Raw genomic sequence first — 26,902 nt, 5'->3', positions numbered from 1 at the left:
TTAAGACACGGCTAGCCACGGGAGGACGTTAGCTAGCCAGGCTTGTCTAAAGAGCAACAACTTGCTTAACATTACTCACAAATCAGCCCCTTGCTCGTTCTAACATTAAAAAGAACCGGTTCATGGCAGATCCTTCTTCCCTCTCTAAGGAGCCTCCCATTAACATAACAGATTCTATAAATCTGCACACCTTTTCACAGATACCAAACTCTTTCTCTTTCGCTCTCTCTCAGAGAGGAAATCATTTCCCCAGCTGCAGTCGTATCGTCTCATCGTCCGTGTCGTCTTCAGGTGAGTTTCTCTTGTTTAGGTTTTCAGTCTGTAGACGATCTTGTTCCATCTGAGCAGGTAAATCTGTCAGATCAGTGTGGTTTGAACTGTTAGAAACTTGTTCTGTATTTCCTGCTCTGTGACAAATGAACTGTTGTTTTAATGGAAATGTTTTTCTGCTTTATGATTCGGCTCCACTGGTATTTTTGTTTAGTTCACTCATTTCTGGATCTTTTATTTTGTTTCTTACTTTGATTTGTGTTACCAAACACATTTTTGAATTTTGAACACCGGTTACAAAATGACAGCTTTCATGCCTGCAGATTTTGCATCAGTACCACCCTGCTGGGTCGTTACTTCTTTAGTCCTGTGACTGTGAGTGGAGACAACAGCCACACACTATCCAAACTAACACAACACCTTTCAATTGAATGCTAATACACTGTGTGTGATAGAGTGTTAGTTACTATATATAGCTATACTAACCTCCACATATACACTCGCTACATGAACATCAACATACCTGTGGCACAAAGTTCAGTCTAGTTCCAGCTGTGTTCCATGTTATTGTGGTGAGTTCAGGAAGAGAGTCTCCACTGTTCTGGGGTTTAAACCATTTTCTTCATCTTTGTGGGCCTATCCACTATTTCTATTTTTATTTGATCAGTGGCTGATGAGACACCCATGCAGGGCCGTGCAGAGACCTTTGGGAGGGCAGGTGCTCAAAGTATAAAAGGGGCACATGGAACAAGGATTTAAATAGGACTGTTCAAAATATCGATAAAGACATATATTATTATGTATTCCTTGATTATATGTGTATACAGATGCTTCTGTATCGATACATCAACAAATGCTGTGACATAGTTTTGAAAAAGAAACACAGGGAATTCCCAGATCCAGCTTTAAAACACGGTGGGCTGACATAACTTACAGGGAACAGTTGCTGTTGAGGGGTTGCTGGGGATGTTGCAGCTGCTGCTTTGGTTGCTGCTGATACTACTGGAGGTGATCTGTTACTAGAGATATTATAACAAATATAGGAGATATATAAGCTGATGAAACAAATATGTGACCATGACAAGATGTAAAGATTGCTGACAGTATTTGGGACAGACTCACTATGACTGACCTGCTGTAGCTGCAGCCGCTGCCAAGGCTGAAAATAAGAGGGAGACGCTCACAGAGCTGCAGGGAGAGGAAATAAGATTCCAGGTTAACAAAAGTGTGGGAAATAATCTGGGAAGGAAACAGTACTGGGAGAAATGACTAGGTTAGCCAAGGCAGCGGTAAGAGAGAGACAAATCTATAGACAGGTGTGTGTGTGTGTGTGTGTGTGTGTGTGTGTGTGTGTGTAGGCAATATAATGATGATAATGAGTTTATATATTGCATTGTGAATCTGAGATATATATTGGATTTTGATTGACTATATGTCTAATCATAAATCTAAAAATATGTGTGTGTTCTTTCTGTTGGCCCATAATAACCATGACAGAGCAACATTTACCTTTCACATTAACATTTCATACCTTTTTCTGAAATCTAATAGGGCCATTTCTTCTTCACTCTTTACTTTGATGTCAGGAATATTATTTATTTTATATTGACACTGACATTATTACATGTACTTCCAGTTATTTAGTTCATATAATAGGTTTGCTATCTATTCAAATACTGTTCTGATTTAAATGATCGTTTTAAAACGGGCTGATAAGTAGGCTATAATTCAGAGGAATAACTAATAAAACAGTTTTACCAAAGCTGTTATAATTATTTTAAGGCACACTACGTTTTTAATTAAGTTACTGTAATAATCCTAGTTAAAGTGAAAGGTTTTTAGTCAAATTATATAAAAAATACCAGACCTCACGACGCCCGTGAAACTTTTCTCCCTCAAACAGCAGAACGAAGTGAACAGAGCCACTTTTGTTTATCTGTGTGTAGAAGCAACGTTAGCTGTCGGCACAGTGTTAGTCAGCAGCTAAAATTACTTCTACTGGCAACACGCAGCAATATGCAACTACTGTGCTGCTCTCTTTGCGTCTTCCTTGTAAAATACATCCAGCAACCCACAACAAGCACGTTGAGGTAAACCCCTCTTACCGGCGGGATCGCAGGTGTCCTGCAGGCAGAGCTGCTGAATCACTAACGGTGTGTGAACGGGAGGGCTCGAGGTCATCAGGTGGGTCATTATATTTACTGCGAAATTATTTTTACTAATAGTTTTATTCGGCAGGCCTTCACAAAAGGACCTTTTTAAAAATTAATTAATTAATTAAATTTGTCATTGACGAAAGGGCACTTTGGGCATCAAAGGGCAAAAGGGCAGGTGTTCAAGCACCCATAGCACCCCCCCTCTGCACGTGCATGCACCCATGTGATGTCCACCACTCTCACTGCTCCTTCTGTTGTTACTCTCACACACACAAACACCTCTACATGCTTGCTGATTGTTTTATGTATGTCTTTGAAAACTTTCCCTTGGCACTGTTAAATAAAGAGTTCAGTACACTGAACTGACAGACTGTGAGACTCAATCTCCAATGTTTCCTCATTCATATGTAAATCTCATCCATGTAAAATGCTGTTGGAAAAAAAGGTAATAAATGCCAACAAGCCCTGTATGTTACGTAAGTCTTTATTGTTTCCGCCCCAAACATTACAAGAACCAACATACATTCCAGAGAAGAAGTCATATAGCAGCCCGTAGTGATTCATACTGCGGCCTGTAGTGATTCATGTAGCAGCCCGTAGTGATTCAAATAGCAGCCTATAGTGACTCATAGTGATTCATGTAGCAGCCCGTAATGATTCATATAGCAACCTGTATTGATTCATACAGCAGCACATAGTGATTAATGTAGCAGCCTGTAGTGATTCCTGTAGCAGCCCATAGTGATTCATAGTGATTCATGTAGCAGCCCGTAGTGATTCATGTAGCAGCCCGTAATGATTCATGTAGCAGCCCATAATGATTCATGTAGCAGCCCATAGTGATTCATATAGCAGCCTATAGTGACTCATAGTGATTCATGTAGCAGCCTGTATTGATTCATACAGCAGCACGTAGTGATTAATGTAGCAGCCTGTAGTGATTCCTGTAGCAGCCCATAGTGATTCATACTGCGGCCCGTAGGGATTCATGTAGCGGCCGGTAGGGATTCATGTAGCAGCCCGTAGTGATTCATAGTGATTCATGTAGCAGGCCGTAGTGATTCATACTGCGGCCCGTAGTGATTCATACTGCGGCCCGTAGGGATTCATACTGCGGCCCGTAGGGATTCATACTGCGGCCCGTAGGGATTCATGTAGCAGGCCGTAGTGATTTATGTAGCAGCCCGTAGTGATTCATAGTGATTCATACAGCAGCCTGTAGTGATTCATGTAGCAGCCCGTAGTGATTCATGTAGCAGCCCGTAGTGATTCATACAGCAGCCTGTAGTGATTTATACAGCAGCCCGAAGTGATTCATGTAGCAGGCCGTAGTGATTCATACAGCAGCCCGAAGTGATTCATGTAGCAGCCCGTAGTGATTCATACAGCAGCACGTAGTGATTAATGTAGCAGCCCGTAGTGATTCATGTGGCAGCCCGTAGTGATTCATACAGCAGCCCGTAGTGATTAATGTAGCAGCCCGTAGTGATTCATACAGCAGCCCGTAGTGATTCATGTAGCAGCCCATAGTGATTCATAGTGATTCATGTAGCAGCCCGTAGTAATTCATACAGCAGCCCGTAGTGATTCATGTAGCAGCCCGTAGTGATTAATCCAGCAGCCTGTAGTGATTCATACAGCAGCACGTAGTAATTCATACTGCGGCCCGTAGTGATTCATGTAGCAGGCCGTAGTGATTAATGTAGCAGCCTGTAGTGATTAATACAGCAGCCTGTAGTGATTCATGTAGCAGCCCGTAGTGATTCATACTGCGGCCCGTAGTGATTCATGTAGCAGGCCGTAGTGATTAATGTAGCAGCCTGTAGTGATTCATACAGCAGCCTGTAGTGATTCATGTACCAGGCCGTAGTGATTCATAGTGATTCATGTAGCAACCCGTAGTGATTCATACAGCAGCACGTAGTGATTAATGTAGCAGCCCGTAGTGATTCATAGTGATTCATGTAGCAACCCGTAGTGATTCATACAGCAGCACGTAGTGATTAATGTAGCAGCCCGTAGTGATTCATACAGCAGCACGTAGTGATTAATGTAACAGCCCGTAGTGATTCATGTAGCAGCCCGTAGTGATTCATACAGCAGCACGTAGTGATTAATGTAACAGCCCGTAGTGATTAATGTAGCAGCCCGTAGTGATTAATGTAACAGCCCGTAGTGATTAATGTAGCAGCCCGTAGTGATTCATACAGCAGCACGTAGTGATTAATGTAACAGCCCGTAGTGATTAATGTAGCAGCCCGTAGTGATTAATGTAACAGCCCGTAGTGATTAATGTAGCAGCCCGTAGTGATTAATGTAACAGCCCGTAGTGATTAATGTAGCAGCCCGTAGTGATTAATGTAACAGCCCGTAGTGATTAATGTAACAGCCCGTAGTGATTAATGTAGCAGCCCGTAGTGATTAATGTAGCAGCCCGTAGTGATTCATACAGCAGCACGTAGTGATTAATGTAACAGCCCGTAGTGATTAATGTAACAGCCCGTAGTGATTAATGTAGCAGCCCGTAGTGATTCATGTAGCAGCCCGTAGTGATTCATGTAGCAGCCCGTAGTGATTCATACAGCAGCCCGTAGTGATTCATGTAGCAGCCCGTAGTGATTCATAGTGATTCATGTAGCAGCCCGTAGTGATTCATGTAGCAGCCCGTAGTGATTCATAGTGATTAATGTAACAGCCCGTAGTGATTCATGTAGCAGCCCGTAGTGATTCATGTAGCAGCCCGTAGTGATTCATAGTGATTCATGTAGCAGCCCGTAGTGATTAATTCTGCGGCCCGTAGTGATTCATACAGCAGCCTGTAGTGATTCATGTAGCAGCCCGTAGTGATTCATACAGCAGCCCATCACGTAATACTCATCTGACATCTATCATTGCTCTGTGTTTACTAGACAGAAAATCATTCAGTGTTATATTTCCACATATACAGTTAATGCCTTTGCCACTTACTGAATCAAACCCTATTCTCTTGCAGGTTCTCTGATCCTCAGATATGAACCCAAATCCAGATCCAGATCTCACCATCATCCTGCTTGGAAAAGCAGGAGTTGGTAAAAGTGCTTCAGGAAACACCATTCTTGGAAGACCAGTGTTTGAGTCGCAGCTGTCCTATAAATCAGCTACAAAAAAAATTCGTGAAGAAAGAGGAGAAGTGTTTGGGAAACAGATCTCAGTGGTTGACACTCCAGGAATATTAAACACAGAGGAGGAGGTTAAACAGTTCTGCCAGCAGCTCCTGCAGTCCTCCAGACGTTGTTTGTTCCTGGTGGTGATAAGAGTTGGACGGTTCACAGAGGAGGACCAGAAGGCTGTGAAGGCAGCTATGGGAGTCCTCGGGCCTCGGGGGATGAAAGCTACTTACCTGCTGTTCACTGGAGGTGATGCTTTAAAGGACATCAAGACACTGGAGGAGTTTATCTTTGAAGATGATGAAGGTACACTTCCAGATCTTGGTAAAATGTTTGCGGGGGCGTATCACCTCTTCAACAATGAGATTGATGATAAAGACCAAGTCAGAAAGCTGCTTCTGAAGTCAGGCCGCCTCAGGACCCAGAACCAACCTGATCCCCCAGGTACTGTGATCTCATTCTACATATATTTATTTTAGAAGTAAAGCCTGGATCTGGATGACGCTGATTTTATAAATTTTCTACACAAAGTTTAAAGTAGTTGCTGCTCTCAAACACTAAATGACTTCCAGCTGACCTGTTGAACTGTTAAACCCCCGTGTCCACTGGATGTGACTCTGAAGTGTTTCAGACTGAAGCAGTCTGTGTTGAGTGCTGTCAGTTTTCACACAGTAGTTCTGAGGAGATGAACTAACCTGTTCTCCTTTGATTCCAGCTGATGCTTCTAGAGACAGGAGGATCGTGCTGCTCGGTCTACCTGGAGGAGGGAAGACTTCATCAGGAAACACCATCCTGGGATCAGATCTGTTTGAATCAGCTGGTGGTTTTGATCCAGTCAGTACAGAGACCGTCTCTAGGTCAGCCACAGTGGGGGGTCGTCAGGTCACAGTGGTGAACACTCCAGGATTCACTGATATACTTCTGTCTAATAAACAGCTGTACCTGGAGGTCATGAAGTCTATAGTAGAGGCCAGTCCAGGACCACATGCCTTCATCATCGTGGTCAGACTGGGCAGAATCACAGCAGCAGACGTTAAACTGTTTGAGCTACTTCCTAAACTGTTTGACAGAAATGCTCTTCAGTACTCCATGGTGCTTTTCACTCATGAAGACCAGCTAGGCGGTCAGTCTATTGATCAGGAGATCCAGTCCAACATAGATGTAAAAAATCTGGTCTCCATGTGTGGTGGTAGATTCTGTGTGTTTAACAACAAAGCCAGCAGAAGCAGAGAGCAGGTTAGAAAGTTCCTGAACACAGTAGATGAGATGGTCACAGCTAATGGTGGACAGCACTACACCAATGACATGTTCAGGATGGCTGAGACCTTCTTTAAGGAACAGAGGAACCTGTCAGGAGAGACAGCAGGAGAGACAGCAGGAGAGACAGCAGGAGAGACAGCAGGAGAGACAGGTCTGTCAGGTAAGCCAGTTCCATCAGGAGAGACAGGTCCATCAGGCAGCAGAGAAGGCAGAAATGTCTGGGAAAGATTTAAGCTTTATTTGCCACATAATGAAAAGGGTCCGATTTTAAGTGCTGCAGGGGCTGCAGAGGCTGCAGGGGCTGTAGGGGCCGCAGTAGTTGCAGGGGCCGCAGGGCTTGCACAGGCTGCAGGGCCTGCAGTTGCTGCAGGAGCTTCACGGGTTATAGAGGCTGCAGAGGCTGCAGGGGCTGTAGGGGTCGCAGTAGCTGCAGGGGCCGCAGGGCTTGCACAGGCTGCAGGGCCTGCAGTTGCCGCAGGAGCTTCACGGGTTGTAGAGGCTGCAGAGGCTGCAGGGGCTGTAGGGGTCGCAGTAGCTGCAGGGGCTGCAGGGCTTGCACAGGCTGCAGGGCCTGCAGTTGCCGCAGGAGCTTCACGGGTTGCACAGGCTGCAGTGCCTGCAGTTGCTGCAGGAGCTTCACGGGTTGCAGAGGCTGCAGTGCCTGCAGTTGCCGCAGGTGCTTCACGAGTTGCAGAGGCCGCTGGGGCTGCAGGGGCTGTAGGGGCTGCAGTAGCTGCAGGGGCCGCAGGGCTTGCACAGGCTGCAGGGCCTGCAGTTGCCGCAGGAGCTTCACGGGTTGTAGAGGCTGCAGAGGCTGCAGGGGCTGTAGGGGTCGCAGTAGCTGCAGGGGCTGCAGGGCTTGCACAGGCTGCAGGGCCTGCAGTTGCCGCAGGAGCTTCACGGGTTGCACAGGCTGCAGTGCCTGCAGTTGCTGCAGGAGCTTCACGGGTTGCAGAGGCCACAGGGGCTGCAGTGGCAGCACGGGCCAAAGGGCTTGCACAGGCTGCAGGGGCTGCAGTGCCTGCAGTTGCTGCAAGAGCTTCACGGGTTACAGAGGCCATAGAGCCTGCAGTGGCTGCAGTGGCTGCACGGGCCAAAGGGCTTGCACAGGCTGCAGGGGCTGCAGTTTCTGGGGCCACAATTGCCGCAGTTGCCACAGTGGCTGCATGGGTTGGCCGGGCTGTTGGGTCTGGAGAGTTTAAACGGGCTGCACAGGCAGCAGGGACTGCAGGGTCTGGAGAGTCTAAACAGGCTGCACAGGCAGCAGGGGCTGCAGGATCTGGAGGGTCTACACGGGCTGCACAGGCAGCAGGGGCTGCAGTGTTTGCAGTGGTTGTAGGGGCCGCAGTGGCTGTAGTGGCCGCAGGGGCTGCATGGGTTGCAGGGGCTGCAGTTGCCGCAGTTGCTGCAGTGGCTGCAGTGGTGGCATGGGTTGTAGGGTTCGCAGTGGCTGCAGTGGCTGCAGTGACTGCATGGATTGCAGGGGCCACACTTGCCGCAGTGTCTGCAGTGGCCACAGTGGCCGCAGTGGCTGCATTGGTTGTGGGGGCTGTACGGGCTGCAGAAGCAACAGGGGCTGCAGGGGCAGCAGTGGCTGCATCGGCTGCAGGGGCCGCAGTGGTTACTGGGGCTGCAGGGGCTGCCATGGCTGCAGGGGCTGCAGTTGCCACAGTGACCGCAGTGGCCACAGGGGCCGCAGTTGCTGCAGTGGCTTCAGAGGCTGCATGGGCTGCAGGGGCCACAGGGGCAGCAGTGGCTGCAGGGGCTGCAGGGGCCACAGTGGGCACACTGGCTGTGTGTTGGTTGACATAATAAAAGAAATGAAGACCTCCAAGCTTTAGAAGAACCCGGCACCTCAGTCAGACCAGTTCCTTCTTCAGATCCTCCTTCCTTGTTTTCAGATGACAGGCTGTAGTTATGAGTTTTACGGTTTTGCTTTGACCTTTGACCTCTGGTGTGTTTGTGAAATCTGCTGCACTAAAGTCCTAAAGTACGGATTGTCATTTATAACTCACTGTCTCTATAATCATATGATTATTAATGTATTTTGATCATTTACTGAAGTTTGATTATTTACAAGTTATGGCTTTGTGATTTTGAGCTTCTACTGAAAATTAAGTTTTTAATTTACTGATTGTTAAAAAGAGCATTTTGTTGTATCTTTAAAATCACTTTGGGGTCTTTTAGTAAGTTTCACAAATGTACTTTTCTCATTGATGGTGAAGTCGGATGGTAATTATTGAATAAACAAATACGCAGAATTGTTCAAGTTTCTAATAAATAATTTGCTAACATGTGAAACATGATTCCTCAATCTGTTTCTGTCCAGTGTGGTCATCATGTGCCCAAACAGGTCAATTGCACACACTGACTCAGCAGAAGTTGTTTTGATCATTTTATTAGCAAACAAAAGGAGCTCAACTCCCAGAGGATTGTCCAAAGAAAAAAAGATTACAGTCCAAAACCAACTGAGAGTCCAAACAAAGACAATAACCAGGCAGGCAGTGAAACCGACCAAACAATACTCCAAGGGGCTGTGAGCCGATAATCCAAACAGGAACACGGGCGGAGCAAAACCAGCACAGAATAAAACATAGAAGACATGCATTATAGAAACCGGAAACACAGGACCAGAAGATAGAACCAAAACATGAGGACAGGGGATGTGCTGCCCTTGTAATGCGATCTCTTGAGCAAAGCTAGACAGCCAGTTAACATTCAAAAGTCCTCCAATTAACACACAAGGCTTGACTTTTCTTGTATTTTACTGAAGTTGTTTCCTCTTTTGGTTTGTTTTGTAAAACTGAAACATTACTGAATAAGAATATATATCAGTACCCAAAACATGAACATATGCATACAGAGATTACATTTGATGCACATATCTATGTTACTACACAATCCCTATCAAAGTGTAAAACAGGCACTGTAGCCTACTGTATGAGAACACAGGTCACCTACCACAACATCTACAAGTCACAAAACAATTAAAGAACAGGCTAGCTACTGCTGTGCTGCTAGCTAACAGAGCACATGTTTTACCAAAGCATAAAAAACGTTTCTAACATGACATTCCTTACAAAAGTGATTGAAAATGATTTACACATTACTTACAGGCACATAGTCTCCAAGGCAGAAGCAGATCAGAAATACTTTCAGCAACATAAATCCAGCACTGTCTTTCTTGCCTGTCTGTGTTCAACTGAAGAGTGTGCTTCACTGAATTATTAACTCTGACCAGTAGAGGGCAGCACCCAGCATGAACCCCTGTAATTTAACCATTAAGATCAGTATTCAACTATTAACTTTAAAGAACGCACAGGGGATTTGCAGGATGGGGACGACAGAACTAGGCTAAACTCAAATCATAAATAAAAAAGGCTGAACAGAAGAAACACAAGACATGGATCCAAACTGTGACAGTTTCATTCTGTTGGTGGATTTGTCCGACGTGATTCTACAGCATTAATATTTTTGACATTATTTGCATATTAAATATCAATGTGAGAAAGTTTCATGAATGTTTATTTATAGACATGCCACATGGCATATATATTCCCCTCTTCATGGAGGAGGATTCCAGTTTAAAAACTAGCTAAAATAATTATTATTTGGTCATCTATTAGCTGCGGCTGCGGTTTATGGGTAAGATGCTGCCTTCAAAACCGTTCAGGGTCAGTTTGAAGGCATCTTATGAGACAGGAAGAGATCGTTTGGAACAGCACGTGATGCCTCACTGTGTTAGATACCTCCTGAGTCAGCAGTTTAGCCCGTTTCCAACACAGCACCTGTGTGTTTTTCCACACTACCCACGTTGATTGTTGTCGGCTACCACCTCTGCTCAGCGGCTCTGCAGAGGACAGAACAGGTACCTGATGTTCAATTCCATTTATTTTGGGGCCACTGCTGAAAAAGAACCCCTTTGTTGACCTGAAGGGTCACCGGTTAGAGGGTCGAGGGTCGCCGGTTCGAATCCAGCTCGGACCAGAGTTGCGGAGCGTGGACAGGTGCCAGTTCACCTCCTGGGCACTGCCAAAGGTGAAGCCCCCTCACTCTGACATCTCTCTGTGTTGCTGTGGGTCCTGTTTGTGCATGTGTGTGTGTTTCGGACCTGTGTGTAAAAATACTAACATAATAACAGAGTGAAAACATTGAGTTTTACCTGTAGACCCCAACTGATATGTACTACTGACCTGTGCGATCCTTCAAACAACAAAACTACAATAAATAGATCAATAAAAAGTGGACGTCACTTCTCCATAGAGAATAAAATCTACAGATTCAGCAGTGGGGGGAGAGTCTCTGTGTGAGTTTTTATTATGATGAACCCAACGAAGGTTAAAATGAAGGGCAACTGGACTTGGTTGAAGCTACTGGAAGACGTTTCGTCCCTTATCCAAAGGACTTCTTCAGTTCTGACTGACTGGCAGGGAAACTCAGCTATTTAACCTCAGTGGGGTCGTTATCTCGGGTCATCGATACCGCTGGTTCGTTAGTGTTCCTTGTTGCTGTGACGACAGTCGTTACAGTCGTTGAGACTACCTGTGGCCAAGACTGAACGACCATCGTTGGTATCTTCACCTGAGGCCAAGACTGAACGACCATCGTTGGTATCTTCACCTGAGGCCAAGACTGAACGACCATCGTTGGTATCTTCACCTGAGGCCAATAGGTTACGTTTGTTGAGTTTCCTGGGAAGTGATGAAAGGACAGCATTGTAAGTGGGGGATAAGTGGTGGCATAGACCCCCTCCCCTGTTCAATGACGGCTTCTCCACCCTGGTGTAGATGCTTCCTTGACACCTCTTTCAAACCATCCATCTTCTCTGTCTAAAATGTGCACCTGGTGGTCCTCAAACGAGTGTCCTCTGTCCTTCAGATGTAAGTAGACAGCAGAGTCTTGACCTGAGGAGTTGGCCCTTCTGTGTTGAGCCATGCGTTTGTGTAGTGGTTGTTTAGTCTCCCCAATATACAGGTCTGTGCATTCCTCACTGCATTGGACCGCATACACTAGATTGCTTTTCTTGTGTTTGGGTGTGCGGTCTTTGGGGTGGACCAGCATCTGTCTTAGTGTGTTCTTGGGTTTAAAAAACACAGGGATGTTATGTTTGTTAAAAATCCTCCTGAGTTTCTCTGATACTCCAGACACATATGGAATCACAATGTTGTTGCGTTTGACCTTCTTTTCCTCATCCCCCGTAGTTTTGTTCTTCTTGGATTTTGTGGCTGTCTTCACAAAAGCCCATTTAGGGTATCCACAGGCTGTAAGTGCCCCCTTCAGGTGGTTCTGTTCCTTCTCTCTGGCTTGGGCGCTTGTTGGTATGTTTTCTGCTCTGTGGTGCAGTGTTCTCATGACCCCTAGCTTGTGCTCCAGTGGGTGGTGTGAATCGAAGAGTAGGTATTGGTCTGTGTGTGTGGGTTTTCTGTAAACACCAATCTGCAGGCTCCTGTCCTCTTCAATGTGTACAGCGCAGTCCAGGAAGGCCAAACTGTTGTTGTGAACATCTTCTCGTGTGAACCTGATGTTACTGTCCACAGAGTTGATGTGTTCTGTGAAGGCTTGCACTTCCTGGCTTTTGATTTTGACCCAGGTGTCGTCCACATATCTGTACCAGTGGCTCGGTGCTATTCCTCTGAAGGAGTTGAGGGCAAGTCCAGTTGCCCTTCATTTTAACCTTCGTTGGATAACTATGACCTGGATGACTGAGAATCTTCATAGACATCTTATTATGATGAAGTTTAAAAACACATAAAAAGATTATCAGACAATAAACAACTTAGAATGACAGAGAGGAGGGAAAACTCATCCTTCGTTGTGGAAGAGAGGGAAATCTCCTTCTCTCTTGAAGACAGAAAGTATTTCCAGAAATGTTGAAGTATTCCTTCAGGTGTAATGTACACATTCATGCGTACAGCAGACTGTAAGTGGAGCTGTTGTCCAGCAGGCGGTGCTGCTGTCTGCTGGGACAGACTGTCCACCCTGAGACTTCAGCAGGAGATTTAGAGAAACAACAGACCTGCCTGAACGTCACACTTTACAGCAACAACAAGGTGACTTCACAGAGCTGATGACGTGTCGGTGTTGATGTTCCTCACCTTCAGATGGGTGGAGCCCAGTGTCTTCTGGGTAATGGAGTTTTAAAACAATTGTACATTAACAGAAGCATTGATCCCTCAGTAGCTACTGCTAGTACTACTGTTAGTACTACTGCTGCCTCTGTTACTACTAATGCTACTGCTACTGTTAGTAGTGCGGTCAATATTAGCCATACATAGTGAGTCCTGGCAGTCAGGTGATCGGCAGGTAGACTCACCTGGACGGCGATCTGTCTCTGAATATCACTGAACTGATACTAAACCCAACAACAGATACTACAGCTGCTGCAGACAGAGAGAGAATATGTAACCAGGACAGCTGAAACAGCTGAGAGACAAAACACAGCTGTAGTACTACTGGAGGGATATAACTACTGCAGTATTATAGGTACTGGAGGGATATAACTACTGCAGTATTATAGGTACTGGAGGGATATAACTACTGCAGTATTATAGGTACTGGAGGGATATAACTACTGCAGTATTATAGGTACTGGAGGGATATAACTACTGCAGTATTATAGGTACTGTAGGGATATAACTACTGCAGTATTATAGGTACTGTAGGGATATAACTACTGCAGTATTATAGGTACTGGAGGGATATAACTACTGCAGTATTATAGGTACTGGAGGGATATAACTACTGCAGTATTATAGGTACTGGAGGGATATAACTACTGCAGTATTATAGGTACTGGAGGGATATAACTACTGCAGTATTAGTACTACTGTAGGGATATAACTACTGCAGTATTATAGGTACTGTAGGGATATAACTACTGCAGTATTAGTACTACTGTAGGGATATAACTACTGCAGTATTATAGGTACTGTAGGGATATAACTACTACAGTATTATAGGTACTGTAGGGATATAAGTACTGCAGTATTATAGGTACTGTAGGGATATAACTACTGCAGTATTATAGGTACTGTAGGGATATAACTACTACAGTATTATAGGTACTGTAGGGATATAAGTACTGCAGTATTATAGGTACTGTAGGGATATAACTACTGCAGTATTATAGGTACTGTAGGGATATAACTACTGCAGTATTAGTACTACTGTAGGGATATAACTACTGCAGTATTATAGGTACTGTAAGGATATAAGTACTGCAGTATTATAGGTACTGTAGGGATATAACTACTGCAGTATTATAGGTACTGTAGGGATATAACTACTGCAGTATTAGTACTACTGTAGGGATATAACTACTACAGTATTATAGGTACTGTAGGGATATAAGTACTGCAGTATTATAGGTACTGTAGGGATATAAGTACTACAGTATTATAGGTACTGTAGGGATATAAGTACTGCAGTATTATAGGTACTGTAGGGATATAACTACTGCAGTATTATAGGTACTGGAGGGATATAACTACTACAGTATTATAGGTACTGTAGGGATATAAGTACTGCAGTATTATAGGTACTGTAGGGATATAACTACTGCAGTATTATAGGTACTGTAGGGATATAACTACTGCAGTATTATAGGTACTGGAGGGATATAACTACTACAGTATTATAGGTACTGGAGGGATATAACTACTGCAGTATTATAGGTACTGGAGGGATATAACTACTACAGTATTATAGGTACTGTAGGGATATAACTACTGCAGTATTATAGGTACTGTAGGGATATAACTACTGCAGTATTATAGGTACTGGAGGGATATAACTACTGCAGTATTATAGGTACTGGAGGGATATAACTACTGCAGTATTATAGGTACTGTAGGGATATAACTACTACAGTATTATAGGTACTGTAGGGATATAAGTACTGCAGTATTATAGGTACTGTAGGGATATAAGTACTGCAGTATTATAGGTACTGTAGGGATATAACTACTGCAGTATTAGTACTACTGTAGGGATATAACTACTGCAGTATTATAGGTACTGTAGGGATATAACTACTGCAGTATTATAGGTACTGTAGGGATATAACTACTACAGTATTATAGGTACTGTAGGGATATAAGTACTGCAGTATTATAGGTACTGTAGGGATATAACTACTGCAGTATTATAGGTACTGTAGGGATATAAGTACTGCAGTATTATAGGTACTGTAGGGATATAACTACTGCAGTATTATAGGTACTGTAGGGATATAACTACTGCAGTATTATAGGTACTGGAGGGATATAACTACTACAGTATTATAGGTACTGGAGGGATATAACTACTACAGTATTATAGGTACTGTAGGGATATAACTACTGCAGTATTATAGGTACTGGAGGGATATAACTACTACAGTATTATAGGTACTGTAGGGATATAACTACTGCAGTATTATAGGTACTGGAGGGATATAACTACTGCAGTATTATAGGTACTGGAGGGATATAACTACTGCAGTATTATAGGTACTGTAGGGATATAACTACTGCAGTATTATAGGTACTGTAGGGATATAACTACTGCAGTATTAGTACTACTGTAGGGATATAACTACTGCAGTATTATAGGTACTGTAGGGATATAACTACTGCAGTATTATAGGTACTGTAGGGATATAACTACTGCAGTATTATAGGTACTGTAGGGATATAACTACTGCAGTATTATAGGTACTGGAGGGATATAACTACTGCAGTATTATAGGTACTGGAGGGATATAACTACTACAGTATTATAGGTACTGGAGGGATATAACTACTGCAGTATTATAGGTACTGTAGGGATATAACTACTGCAGTATTATAGGTACTGTAGGGATATAACTACTACAGTATTATAGGTACTGTAGGGATATAAGTACTGCAGTATTATAGGTACTGTAGGGATATAACTACTGCAGTATTATAGGTACTGTAGGGATATAACTACTGCAGTATTAGTACTACTGTAGGGATATAACTACTGCAGTATTATAGGTACTGTAGGGATATAAGTACTGCAGTATTATAGGTACTGTAGGGATATAACTACTGCAGTATTAGTACTACTGTAGGGATATAACTACTGCAGTATTATAGGTACTGTAGGGATATAACTACTGCAGTATTAGTACTACTGTAGGGATATAACTACTGCAGTATTAGTACTACTGTAGGGATATAACTACTGCAGTATTATAGGTACTGTAGGGATATAACTACTGCAGTATTATAGGTACTGTAGGGATATAACTACTGCAGTATTATAGGTACTGTAGGGATATAACTACTGCAGTATTATAGGTACTGGAGGGATATAACTACTACAGTATTATAGGTACTGTAGGGATATAAGTACTGCAGTATTATAGGTACTGTAGGGATATAACTACTGCAGTATTATAGGTACTGTAGGGATATAACTACTACAGTATTATACGTACTGTAGGGATATAAGTACTGCAGTATTATAGGTACTGTAGGGATATAACTACTGCAGTATTATAGGTACTGTAGGGATATAACTACTGCAGTATTAGTACTACTGTAGGGATATAACTACTGCAGTATTATAGGTACTGTAGGGATATAACTACTGCAGTATTATAGGTACTGTAGGGATATAAGTACTGCAGTATTATAGGTACTGTAGGGATATAAGTACTGCAGTATTATAGGTACTGTAGGGATATAACTACTGCAGTATTATAGGTACTGTAGGGATATAACTACTACAGTATTATACGTACTGTAGGGATATAAGTACTGCAGTATTATAGGTACTGTAGGGATATAAGTACTGCAGTATTATAGGTACTGTAGGGATATAACTACTACAGTATTATACGTACTGTAGGGATATAAGTACTGCAGTATTATAGGTACTGTAGGGATATAACTACTGCAGTATTATAGGTACTGTAGGGATATAACTACTACAGTATTATAGGTACTGTAGGGATATAAGTACTGCAGTATTATAGGTACTGTAGGGATATAACTACTGCAGTATTATAGGTACTGTAGGGATATAACTACTACAGTATTATAGGTACTGTAGGGATATAAGTACTGCAGTATTATAGGTACTGTAGGGATATAACTACTGCAGTATTATAGGTACTGTAGGGATATAACTACTGCAGTATTAGTACTACTGTAGGGATATAACTACTGCAGTATTATAGGTACTGTAAGGATATAAGTACTGCAGTATTATAGGTACTGTAGGGATATAACTACTGCAGTATTATAGGTACTGTAGGGATATAACTACTGCAGTATTATAGGTACTGTAGGGATATAACTACTGCAGTATTAGTACTACTGTAGGGATATAACTACTGCAGTATTATAGGTACTGTAGGGATATAACTACTGCAGTATTATAGGTACTGTAGGGATATAACTACTGCAGTATTATAGGTACTGTAGGGATATAACTACTGCAGTATTAGTACTACTGTAGGGATATAACTACTGCAGTATTATAGGTACTGTAGGGATATAACTACTGCAGTATTATAGGTACTGTAGGGATATAACTACTGCAGTATTATAGGTACTGTAGGGATATAACTACTGCAGTATTATAGGTACTGGAGGGATATAACTACTACAGTATTATAGGTACTGGAGGGATATAACTACTGCAGTATTATAGGTACTGTAGGGATATAACTACTGCAGTATTATAGGTACTGTAGGGATATAACTACTACAGTATTATACGTACTGTAGGGATATAAGTACTGCAGTATTATAGGTACTGTAGGGATAAAACTACTGCAGTATTATAGGTACTGTAGGGATATAACTACTGCAGTATTAGTACTACTGTAGGGATATAAGTACTGCAGTATTATAGGTACTGTAGGGATATAACTACTGCAGTATTATAGGTACTGTAGGGATATAAGTACTGCAGTATTATAGGTACTGTAGGGATATAAGTACTGCAGTATTATAGGTACTGTAGGGATATAACTACTGCAGTATTATAGGTACTGTAGGGATATAACTACTACAGTATTATACGTACTGTAGGGATATAAGTACTGCAGTATTATAGGTACTGTAGGGATATAAGTACTGCAGTATTATAGGTACTGTAGGGATATAAGTACTGCAGTATTATAGGTACTGTAGGGATATAAGTACTGCAGTATTATAGGTACTGTAGGGATATAACTACTGCAGTATTATACGTACTGTAGGGATATAAGTACTGCAGTATTATAGGTACTGTAGGGATATAACTACTGCAGTATTATAGGTACTGTAGGGATATAAGTACTGCAGTATTATAGGTACTGTAGGGATATAACTACTGCAGTGTTATAGGTACTGTAGGGATATAACTACTACAGTATTATACGTACTGTAGGGATATAAGTACTGCAGTATTATAGGTACTGTAGGGATATAAGTACTGCAGTATTATAGGTACTGTAGGGATATAAGTACTGCAGTATTATAGGTACTGTAGGGATATAACTACTGCAGTATTATAGGTACTGTAGGGATATAACTACTACAGTATTATACGTACTGTAGGGATATAAGTACTGCAGTATTATAGGTACTGTAGGGATATAAGTACTGCAGTATTATAGGTACTGTAGGGATATAAGTACTGCAGCATTCCTGCTGCTGACAGAGAGGCAGAGCAGTGAGGGGGAGGAGAGAGAGACAGAGGGAGGAGATAACGAGGGAGAGGAGGAGGAGAGTGTGTTAGAGTTCAGTCTGCACACAGCAGCTCTCAGTCTCTCTCTCTGTGTCAGGATGGAAACGTTTGGCTATAGATTATTGATTTTTGTGTTTCTGCTGCCGATCAACTGTTTACACTCAGTTTACATCACAGACAGCTCAGGTGAGACATTAACTCTTACTACTACTACTACTACTGCTGGTATTACTACAACAGGTACTACTACTACTACTACTGCTGGTATTACTACAACAAGTACTACTACTACTACTACTGCTGGTATTACTACAACAAGTACTACTACTACTACTACTGCTGGTATTATTACAACAAGTACTACTACTACTACTACTGCTGGTATTACTACAACAAGTACTACTACTACTACTACTGCTGGTATTACTACAACAAGTACTACTACTACTACTACTGCTGGTATTACTACAACAAGTACTACTACTACTACTACTGCTGGTATTACTACAACAAGTACTACTACTACTACTACTGCTGGTATTATTACAACAAGTACTACTACTACTACTGCTGCTGGTATTACTACAACAAGTACTACTACTACTACTGCTGCTGGTATTACTACAACAGGTACTGCTACTGCTGCTACTGCTGGTATTACTACAACAGGTACTGCTACTGCTGCTACTGCTGGTATTACTACAACAAGTACTACTACTGCTGCTGGTATTACTACAACAGGTACTACTACTGCTGCTGGTATTACTACAACAGGTACTGCTACTGCTGCTACTGCTGGTATTACTACAACAGGTACTGCTACTGCTGCTACTGCTGGTATTACTACAACAAGTACTACTACTGCTGCTGGTATTACTACAACAGGTACTACTACTGCTGCTGGTATTACTACAACAGGTACTACTACTGCTGCTACTGCTGGTATTACTACAACTGGTACTACTACTGCTGCTGGTATTACTACAACAGGTACTACTACTGCTGCTGGTATTACTACAACAGGTACTACTACTGCTGCTACTGCTGGTATTACTACAACAAGTACTACTACTACTACTACTGCTGGTATTACTACAACAAGTACTACTACTACTACTACTGCTGGTATTACTACAACAAGTACTACTACTACTACTGCTGCTGGTATTACTACAACAAGTACTACTACTACTACTGCTGGTATTACTACAACAAGTACTACTACTACTACTGCTGCTGGTATTACTACAACAAGTACTACTACTACTACTACTGCTGGTATTACTACAACAAGTACTACTACTACTACTGCTGCTGGTATTACTACAACAGGTACTACTACTACTACTGCTGCTGGTATTACTACAACAAGTACTACTACTACTACTACTGCTGGTATTACTACAACAGGTACTACTACTGCTGCTACTGCTGGTATTACTACAACAGGTACTACTACTGCTGCTACTGCTGGTATTACTACAACTGGTACTACTACTGCTGCTACTGCTGGTATTACTACAACTGGTACTACTACTGCTGCTGGTATTACTACAACAGGTACTACTACTGCTGCTACTGCTGGTATTACTACAACAGGTACTACTACTGCTGCTACTGCTGGTATTACTACAACAGGTACTACTACTGCTGCTACTGCTGGTATTACTACAACTGGTACTACTACTGCTGCTGGTATTACTACAACAGGTACTACTACTGCTGCTACTGCTGGTATTACTACAACAGGTACTACTACTGCTGCTGGTATTACTACAACAGGTACTACTACTACTGCTACCGCTGGTATTACTACAACTGGTACTAGTACTACTACTGCTGCTGGTATTACTACAACAGGTACTACTACTACTACTGCTGCTGGTATTACTACAACAGGTACTACTACTGCTGCTACTGCTGGTATTACTACAACAGGTACTACTACTGCTGCTACTGCTGGTATTACTACAACTGGTACTAGTACTACCAGAACTACATGATTACTACCAGATTAACTAACAGTGGTAGTAGAAGTATAAACTTCAGTATGTGAGTGTTTGTTCAGGCTCCTGGGAAGAGCTGAAAGGACAGCGTGGTAGGTGGAGGATACGTCCTCCCCTGTTGAGCGATGGTCTCTCCACTCCGGTGTAAATGGCTTCTTTCACGTCTCTTTCAAACCGTCCGTCCTCCCTGTTCAGAATCTGAACATGGTGGTCATTAAAAGAGTTTCCGTTGTCCTTCAGATGTAGGTCATTAACACAATTACTGGTACTACTGTTAGTACCACTGTTGCATAACGGCTCCTACTACTCACACTACTGCTAATCCTGCACCTTGTGTTGCACTGCTGAACTACAGATACTGCTAATTAGTACTACTCCAACTTCCAGTACAATTGTTAACATAATATTTGTAACTGTTAATACTACTACTGCTGCTACTGCTGGTATTACTACAACAGGTACTACTACTGCTGCTACTGCTGGTATTACTACAACAGGTACTACTACTGCTGCTACTGCTGGTATTACTACAACTGGTACTACTACTGCTGCTGGTATTACTACAACAGGTACTACTACTGCTGCTACTGCTGGTATTACTACAACAGGTACTACTACTGCTGCTGGTATTACTACAACAGGTACTACTACTACTGCTACCGCTGGTATTACTACAACTGGTACTAGTACTACTACTGCTGCTGGTATTACTACAACAGGTACTACTACTACTACTGCTGCTGGTATTACTACAACAGGTACTACTACTACTGCTACCGCTGATATTACTACAACTGGTACTAGTACTACCAGAACTACATGATTACTACCAGATTAACTAACAGTGGTAGTAGAAGTATAAACTTCAGTATGTGAGTGTTTGTTCAGGCTCCTGGGAAGAGCTGAAAGGACAGCGTGGTAGGTGGAGGATACGTCCTCCCCTGTTGAGCGATGGTCTCTCCACTCCGGTGTAAATGGCTTCTTTCACGTCTCTTTCAAACCGTCCGTCCTCCCTGTTCAGAATCTGAACATGGTGGTCATTAAAAGAGTTTCCGTTGTCCTTCAGATGTAGGTCATTAACACAATTACTGGTACTACTGTTAGTACCACTGTTGCATAACGGCTCCTACTACTCACACTACTGCTAATCCTGCACCTTGTGTTGCACTGCTGAACTACAGATACTGCTAATTAGTACTACTCCAACTTCCAGTACAATTGTTAACATAATATTTGTAACTGTTAATACTACTACTGCTGTTACAGTTAGAGTTAGTACTTCTACTGTCAGTGCTACTACTGCCATGAGTAGTAGTAGCACTGTTACTACTGCTGCATGTGTTCCTGCTAACCATAGTACTGTTAATACTCGTACTACATATTATACTTGTATTACTGTTAGCTGTGTGATTGTTGGCAGAAACAGTCCTCCAGCTCTTCTTCTGTGGTTGTTGACCTCTGACCTCTGCAGTAAAGGGGAAACAGCTGGTCAGCAGACATGATGCTGACCAATCACAGAGCAGCGTTCAGTCTCCCAGTGTTCCCAGCTCTAATGGTTCCTCGTGGAAACTGTTCTGCTCTCTGAGTCAGAACGTTCCTCTTCACATTTTTTCCATAAATCTTTGTGTTTACGCGTCTGTGGCGTTTCGGGAATGTGAAGTACTCAGATCATATTTCATCATCCTCAGACTGGGTGTGTGTGTGACCTTTGACCTCTATGCCCTCAGACAGATGGCGGGCTGCCGCCTCCATGATTTACTTCTTTGTACTGATGTCATGCTGCAGCATGAGCTCTGCCCTGATTGGCTCTCAGCTCCAGATGTTTAGGTTTAACATGTGTATCTATCGGTCAAACTTTCACTCATTTTAGGCAGCGAGTGTTGGCGAGCCGCAGCCTGTCCTCAGAGACACAAGAACGTGTCACAACATGTTTCCAGGAACACGTTTGAAGAGTCAGTCACTTCCTTTCAAGTTGTGTCCGTCGTCTCAGTATTAACATGAATCACCAGCTAATATCTGTGAACATGATGACATCATGCTGACATCACTTAAACAAAGGCTGAATTCAGAACAGCCTACTACACACTGGCAACCGCTCTATACAGTATGTACTATGTAGTACCAGAGACATTTTACAGAAGGGACACGCCACTCAGTCACATCCTCAGTACAACTCTATGGGGAAACGGCAAAGATGGCAGTTATCCCGCCCCTCCCGCTAGAAAGCCAATCGTCTGCTTTTAACAGCCAAAGGGGGAAACATGTTTCAGCCAATTGTGTGGTTCCACTGACGTACGGGTCTGTTAAACTTCTACTGCGCATGCGTCACCACTTCCACGTATGCGCAGTAGAAGTTTAACCGGTCAGGAAAAACGCCTTTTAAATCTTATTTTGGGGCAAAGTCGTCGAACTTTTTCAGAGATTTTTATCAGATTCTGTTGCTGATTCTGTTCATGTAGTTTTCATGTTGGAAAAGCTCAGTTCTGGCTCTCTACCTGTTCATTCAGACAGGAGCCTGGTCTTGTTAGTCCAAAATAGCTGCCCGGAGGCGCTGCCAAGATGGTGGCCGAGTGGCAGGACTTGCCCAGCTCGCCAGCTAACCCCGCTGGCAGTTGTGGAGCCTCTAAACTCACATTTTCAAATTCTGTTGTTGGCCTCTAAAGAAAAGATTGGTTGTTGGTTGATCGGCCTTTCAGCGCTTTGCATTATGGGACACAGCAAGCGATGCAGACTGGAGATTTTTTCCAAAACAGTACGTCATCCAGATATTTTTGGTGTACTGCAGATTTTGCTTGTGTTTGCATAGTAAATACTACATGTAGGTCAAATCAGTACGTCCTGCTGGTACAGCAGCAGGTTTCCTTCACAGCCAGAGTCTGACAGCTGAACTAACGTCTCTCTCTCTCCCTCAGAGTCTCTCCATCAGGTCCTGTCAGAGTTCGGGGTCGTTCGTCCAATCAGGACCAACTCAGAGGGGCGTTTCCTGTCAGCCTCAGTCTCCGCCCATCACCCTCACCGCAGCAGAAGACACGCCCACAATGTTGAGGACACGCTCACTGACTCAAACAAGGACAGACAGACTCTAACGGACTCGTCAGCGTCCAACCAGACAGGGCACAGCTGGAGGGGGCGGGGTTACAAACCTGTTGGGGCGGAGCTTTTCTACAACGTGACAGTGTTTGGTCAGGAGCTCCACCTGCGACTGCGTCCCAACTCCCGCCTCGTCGCCCCAGCCGCCACCATGGAGTGGTGGGAGGAGTCAGGACGCAAACACTCCCAGCCAATAGGAGACACTGGCTGCTTCTACACAGGGGAGGTGTCGGACATGGAGGACACGTCTGTCGCCATCAGCAACTGTGACGGGCTGGTAGGTGTCACCTGACCACGGATGAGTTACTGAAAGGTTTTAGCGTACAAAACAGAACGGAACCAGATTATTCTTTAAAAACTGGATGAAAAAATCAAAGTAGGAGATTGTCTGAAATATTTTTCATTAAATTCTAAATTGAAATCTATTGACAGAAAACTCGCTTGATCATTTTCCACGTTTGATTATGAGCTTTCAGGCATTTAAGGCACCATCGGCCTTCCATACCTGATCAGATAATAACAGCTGTGAACTATCTGTGATCTGCTGAAAACTGATGAGAGCAGCTGAATGATTTTTATTTATTTATATTTCACATTTTTTAAAGAGGTGGTGTTCTGCTCATTTTCAGGTTCCTCATCTTATGCAGAGTTTGTACCAGAGCAGGTTTACATGGTTATATTTTTGTCCTACTGCACATTGCTGCAGCTCCTCTTTCCAGCCTGTGTTGAAGGCTTCGTTTTAGCTATGGAGTGATACATCTTGTCTCTAAATGATCTTTGTTGGGAGTTGCACATGCTCAGTTCATAGTTAAGGAACTAGCCAATCAGAAGCAGAGAAGGGCGGGTCAGCGAGAAGCCGGTAAACGGCTCGGGTTCAGCCGTACGTGTTGCCGACCGGCTCGGCAACACGGACTGGAGCGAGAGTTTCAGAGCGGTGAGTTATTAATCTGTATCCATAAAGTTTTAACTGAGCTCTGTCTCTACATCACAGGAACAACTTTCTGTCCACTGACTGCCTGGAGGGTAGCTAGTGTTTGGAAGGGAGAGGAGAGCTGTGTGCTGCAGCTCGCTGTTTCTGAGGGCGTGTCGGAGTCGCTGCTCGGCGAGCGTTATGAGGCGCGTTTAGCTTTCACCCCTGTGACGTCACAGGGATGAAAGGGACGCGGCTGGACTACAAACGAGCTGTTTTCAGTTCAGAGCAGAGTTTTCTGTGGGAGATGGGAACTCCCTTTGGGCTTTTTCACTTTGCAAACCTGTTACAGCACTAAAAAAGTTTATAACTCAATAAAGGAGAGGGGAAAAGCCAAAAAGCAGAAGGGTGGGGGGGTCAGAACAGAAAGTCCGATCACCCATGGTGCTGAGCTCAGTTCTGGGAAGGAGAAGGCGCTTTGAGCTTGTTGAGTGGAGAGATCATGTTGTTGTTAGAGGGGTGAGTAGTTCTAGGGGGTGAACAAGAGCTGCAATAGGTCAGATTGGTAGCATCATCCCCCCCCCCGCAACATGTTTACACCATCAGAGTTTGATCCATTGGGTCGATCACATTTGGAAAGTCTAGAAGAGCTGAACGGTTATTAGTTTACCCCCATTGAAGTTAGCGGAGGGCTAACAGGAAGTTAGCCAGCTCACCAGCAGAAGTCACCACAGTGTGACAGAAACCCCCGGCAGCTAGTGATTTAATGGTGTACCTGCAGAGCGACACAGACACCAACAAGAATAACTGCTCTCGACAGCGTGGCTACGTGCGTTGACTCGACACAGAACTATAAATCAGCTTTAATACTGAAGATAAAGTTCACTCAAGACCAAGCCATGAAGACGGAGTTCTGACTGACAGATGTTTGTGGGGAACAATAATAATACTTTCATTTTCCTAAAACAGAAACACAGTGTGGAGATTAAGTGTGACCGCAGTCGTCTGACGCAACACATCAGACTTTGTCTCTGGCTCGACCGACAGGCATGAACGGACTTCAGAAGAACTGGAAACTAAAAACTCAACAACTGAAATATGAAACGGGGAGGGTTTGTTTGTTAAGTTCAGTCTTAATCGCCACGGGAAACCTGGCACACCAAAGTCTGATGTTAATAAACGACTCTCAGATTAAAAACAAGGAACATCATCCACACAGAACATCACCATCATCATCCTCTGAGGAAGCTGCTGATGGAGGCAGATGTTGGTGTTGTTTGAGCCTTCTGGCTTTCCGTACACGCTGACCCGAGAGCAGCTGAAACCACAGAGAGTTAACTCTCAGGAAACATGAACACACTGAAAACAGATGAAAAACACTAAACCTGGGGTCAAAAGATCAACATCAAGAATCTGAAGATGTTTTATTTAAATATCAAACCATTTGAATTAAAACCACGTGAGAACAGAATGAGACAGGACGACCTGACGCATCCGTGATGGTGTCTGAGCTTCTCCCGGTGCAGCGTGGGCCGAGGCGGCTGATTGAAGCCAGATGTGAACCAGAGACGAGGCGTTTAAAGAGGACAGAAACACGAGAAGGAAAGAAAGGGAATAATTTTCCTGCTGCAGCCGCCGAGGAAACTTAAAGCAACAACAACCTGATTCTATCTGCAGCTGGACACAATAACAGGAACGCCTCGGTACACAGAGCCATGAAGAAATCAGGTCATCGTCAGCTGACACTCTGAATAACGCTGACTCACATTTATATAATGTTTATTTACTCTTTAATAATGCCGACTCAGCAGATTAAACAGCCGATAACAGCTCTCTCTCTCTGGTTCTGCAGGCCGGGATGATCCGGACGGGTCAGGAAGAGTTTTTCATCGAGCCGTTGGATCGACGGAGGACAGGAGGAGGAGGAGAGGAGGAAGAGGAGGAAGGAGGAAGACAACACATCGTTTATCGCTCCTCAGCCATCATTAAAAAACAACCAGCTGTCAATCAAACTGCTGACGACTTCCTCCGAGGTGAGAAAACACAGACGTGCAGACGTGTTCATGAATCCACCGTGAGCTGCTGAGACACTGCGATGCGTTCAAAGACACAAACCTCATCCCCCGTTGAGAGATGGTCTCTCTACTCTGATGTGAATTGCTTAGTTCACTCTTTCAAAACATCTGTCCTGCCTGTCTACAACATGGACATTGTTGTCCTCAAAGAGAGTCCTTTATCCTTCAGACGTCGGTCTCCTGCAGAGTCTTGACCTGAGGAGTCGGCCCTTCTGTGTTGAGCCATGCGTTTGTGTCGTGGTTGTTTAGTCACTGATATACAGGTCTGTGCATTCCTCACCGCATTGGACCGCATACACTA

The 26,902-nt window shown here is 43.6% G+C and overlaps 2 protein-coding genes across 4 annotated transcripts in view; both read left to right on the top strand.

Annotated features, from left to right (window-relative positions):
• Positions 1-5,426: 5,426 nt before the first annotated feature.
• Positions 5,427-9,133, top strand: LOC119895122 (mucin-19-like). Its single transcript, XM_038707994.1, has 2 exons — positions 5,427-6,016; positions 6,288-9,133. The coding sequence occupies exons 1-2, from the start codon at positions 5,437-5,439 to the stop codon at positions 8,642-8,644; spliced, it is 2,937 nt and encodes a 978-aa protein (XP_038563922.1). The 5' UTR covers positions 5,427-5,436; the 3' UTR covers positions 8,645-9,133.
• Positions 9,134-18,565: 9,432 nt separating this feature from the next.
• Positions 18,566-26,902, top strand: part of LOC119895121 (A disintegrin and metalloproteinase with thrombospondin motifs 2-like) — a 31,636-nt gene continuing 23,299 nt past the window's right edge. For 2 of the 3 annotated variants that reach the window (XM_038707992.1, XM_038707991.1), the window contains exons 1-3: positions 18,566-18,706; positions 23,439-23,893; positions 26,379-26,559. In XM_038707992.1, coding sequence (XP_038563920.1) covers positions 18,619-18,706; positions 23,439-23,893; positions 26,379-26,559 — 724 coding nt within the window. In that variant the 5' untranslated portion in view covers positions 18,566-18,618. Of the gene's footprint in view, positions 18,707-23,438; positions 23,894-26,378; positions 26,560-26,902 lie in introns of those variants that run through there. The other variant, XM_038707993.1, reaches the window with a different exon arrangement.

The sequence above is a fragment of the Micropterus salmoides genome, unplaced genomic scaffold, assembly GCF_014851395.1.
Source record: "Micropterus salmoides isolate LMB-PRFRI ecotype aquatic unplaced genomic scaffold, ASM1485139v1 Ms_hic_scaffold_9, whole genome shotgun sequence".
In the NCBI taxonomy this organism is placed as follows: Eukaryota; Metazoa; Chordata; class Actinopteri; order Centrarchiformes; family Centrarchidae; genus Micropterus; species Micropterus salmoides.
The sequence above is the reverse complement of the archived record's forward strand: the minus strand, read 5'-3'. Positions and strand labels throughout refer to the sequence as shown.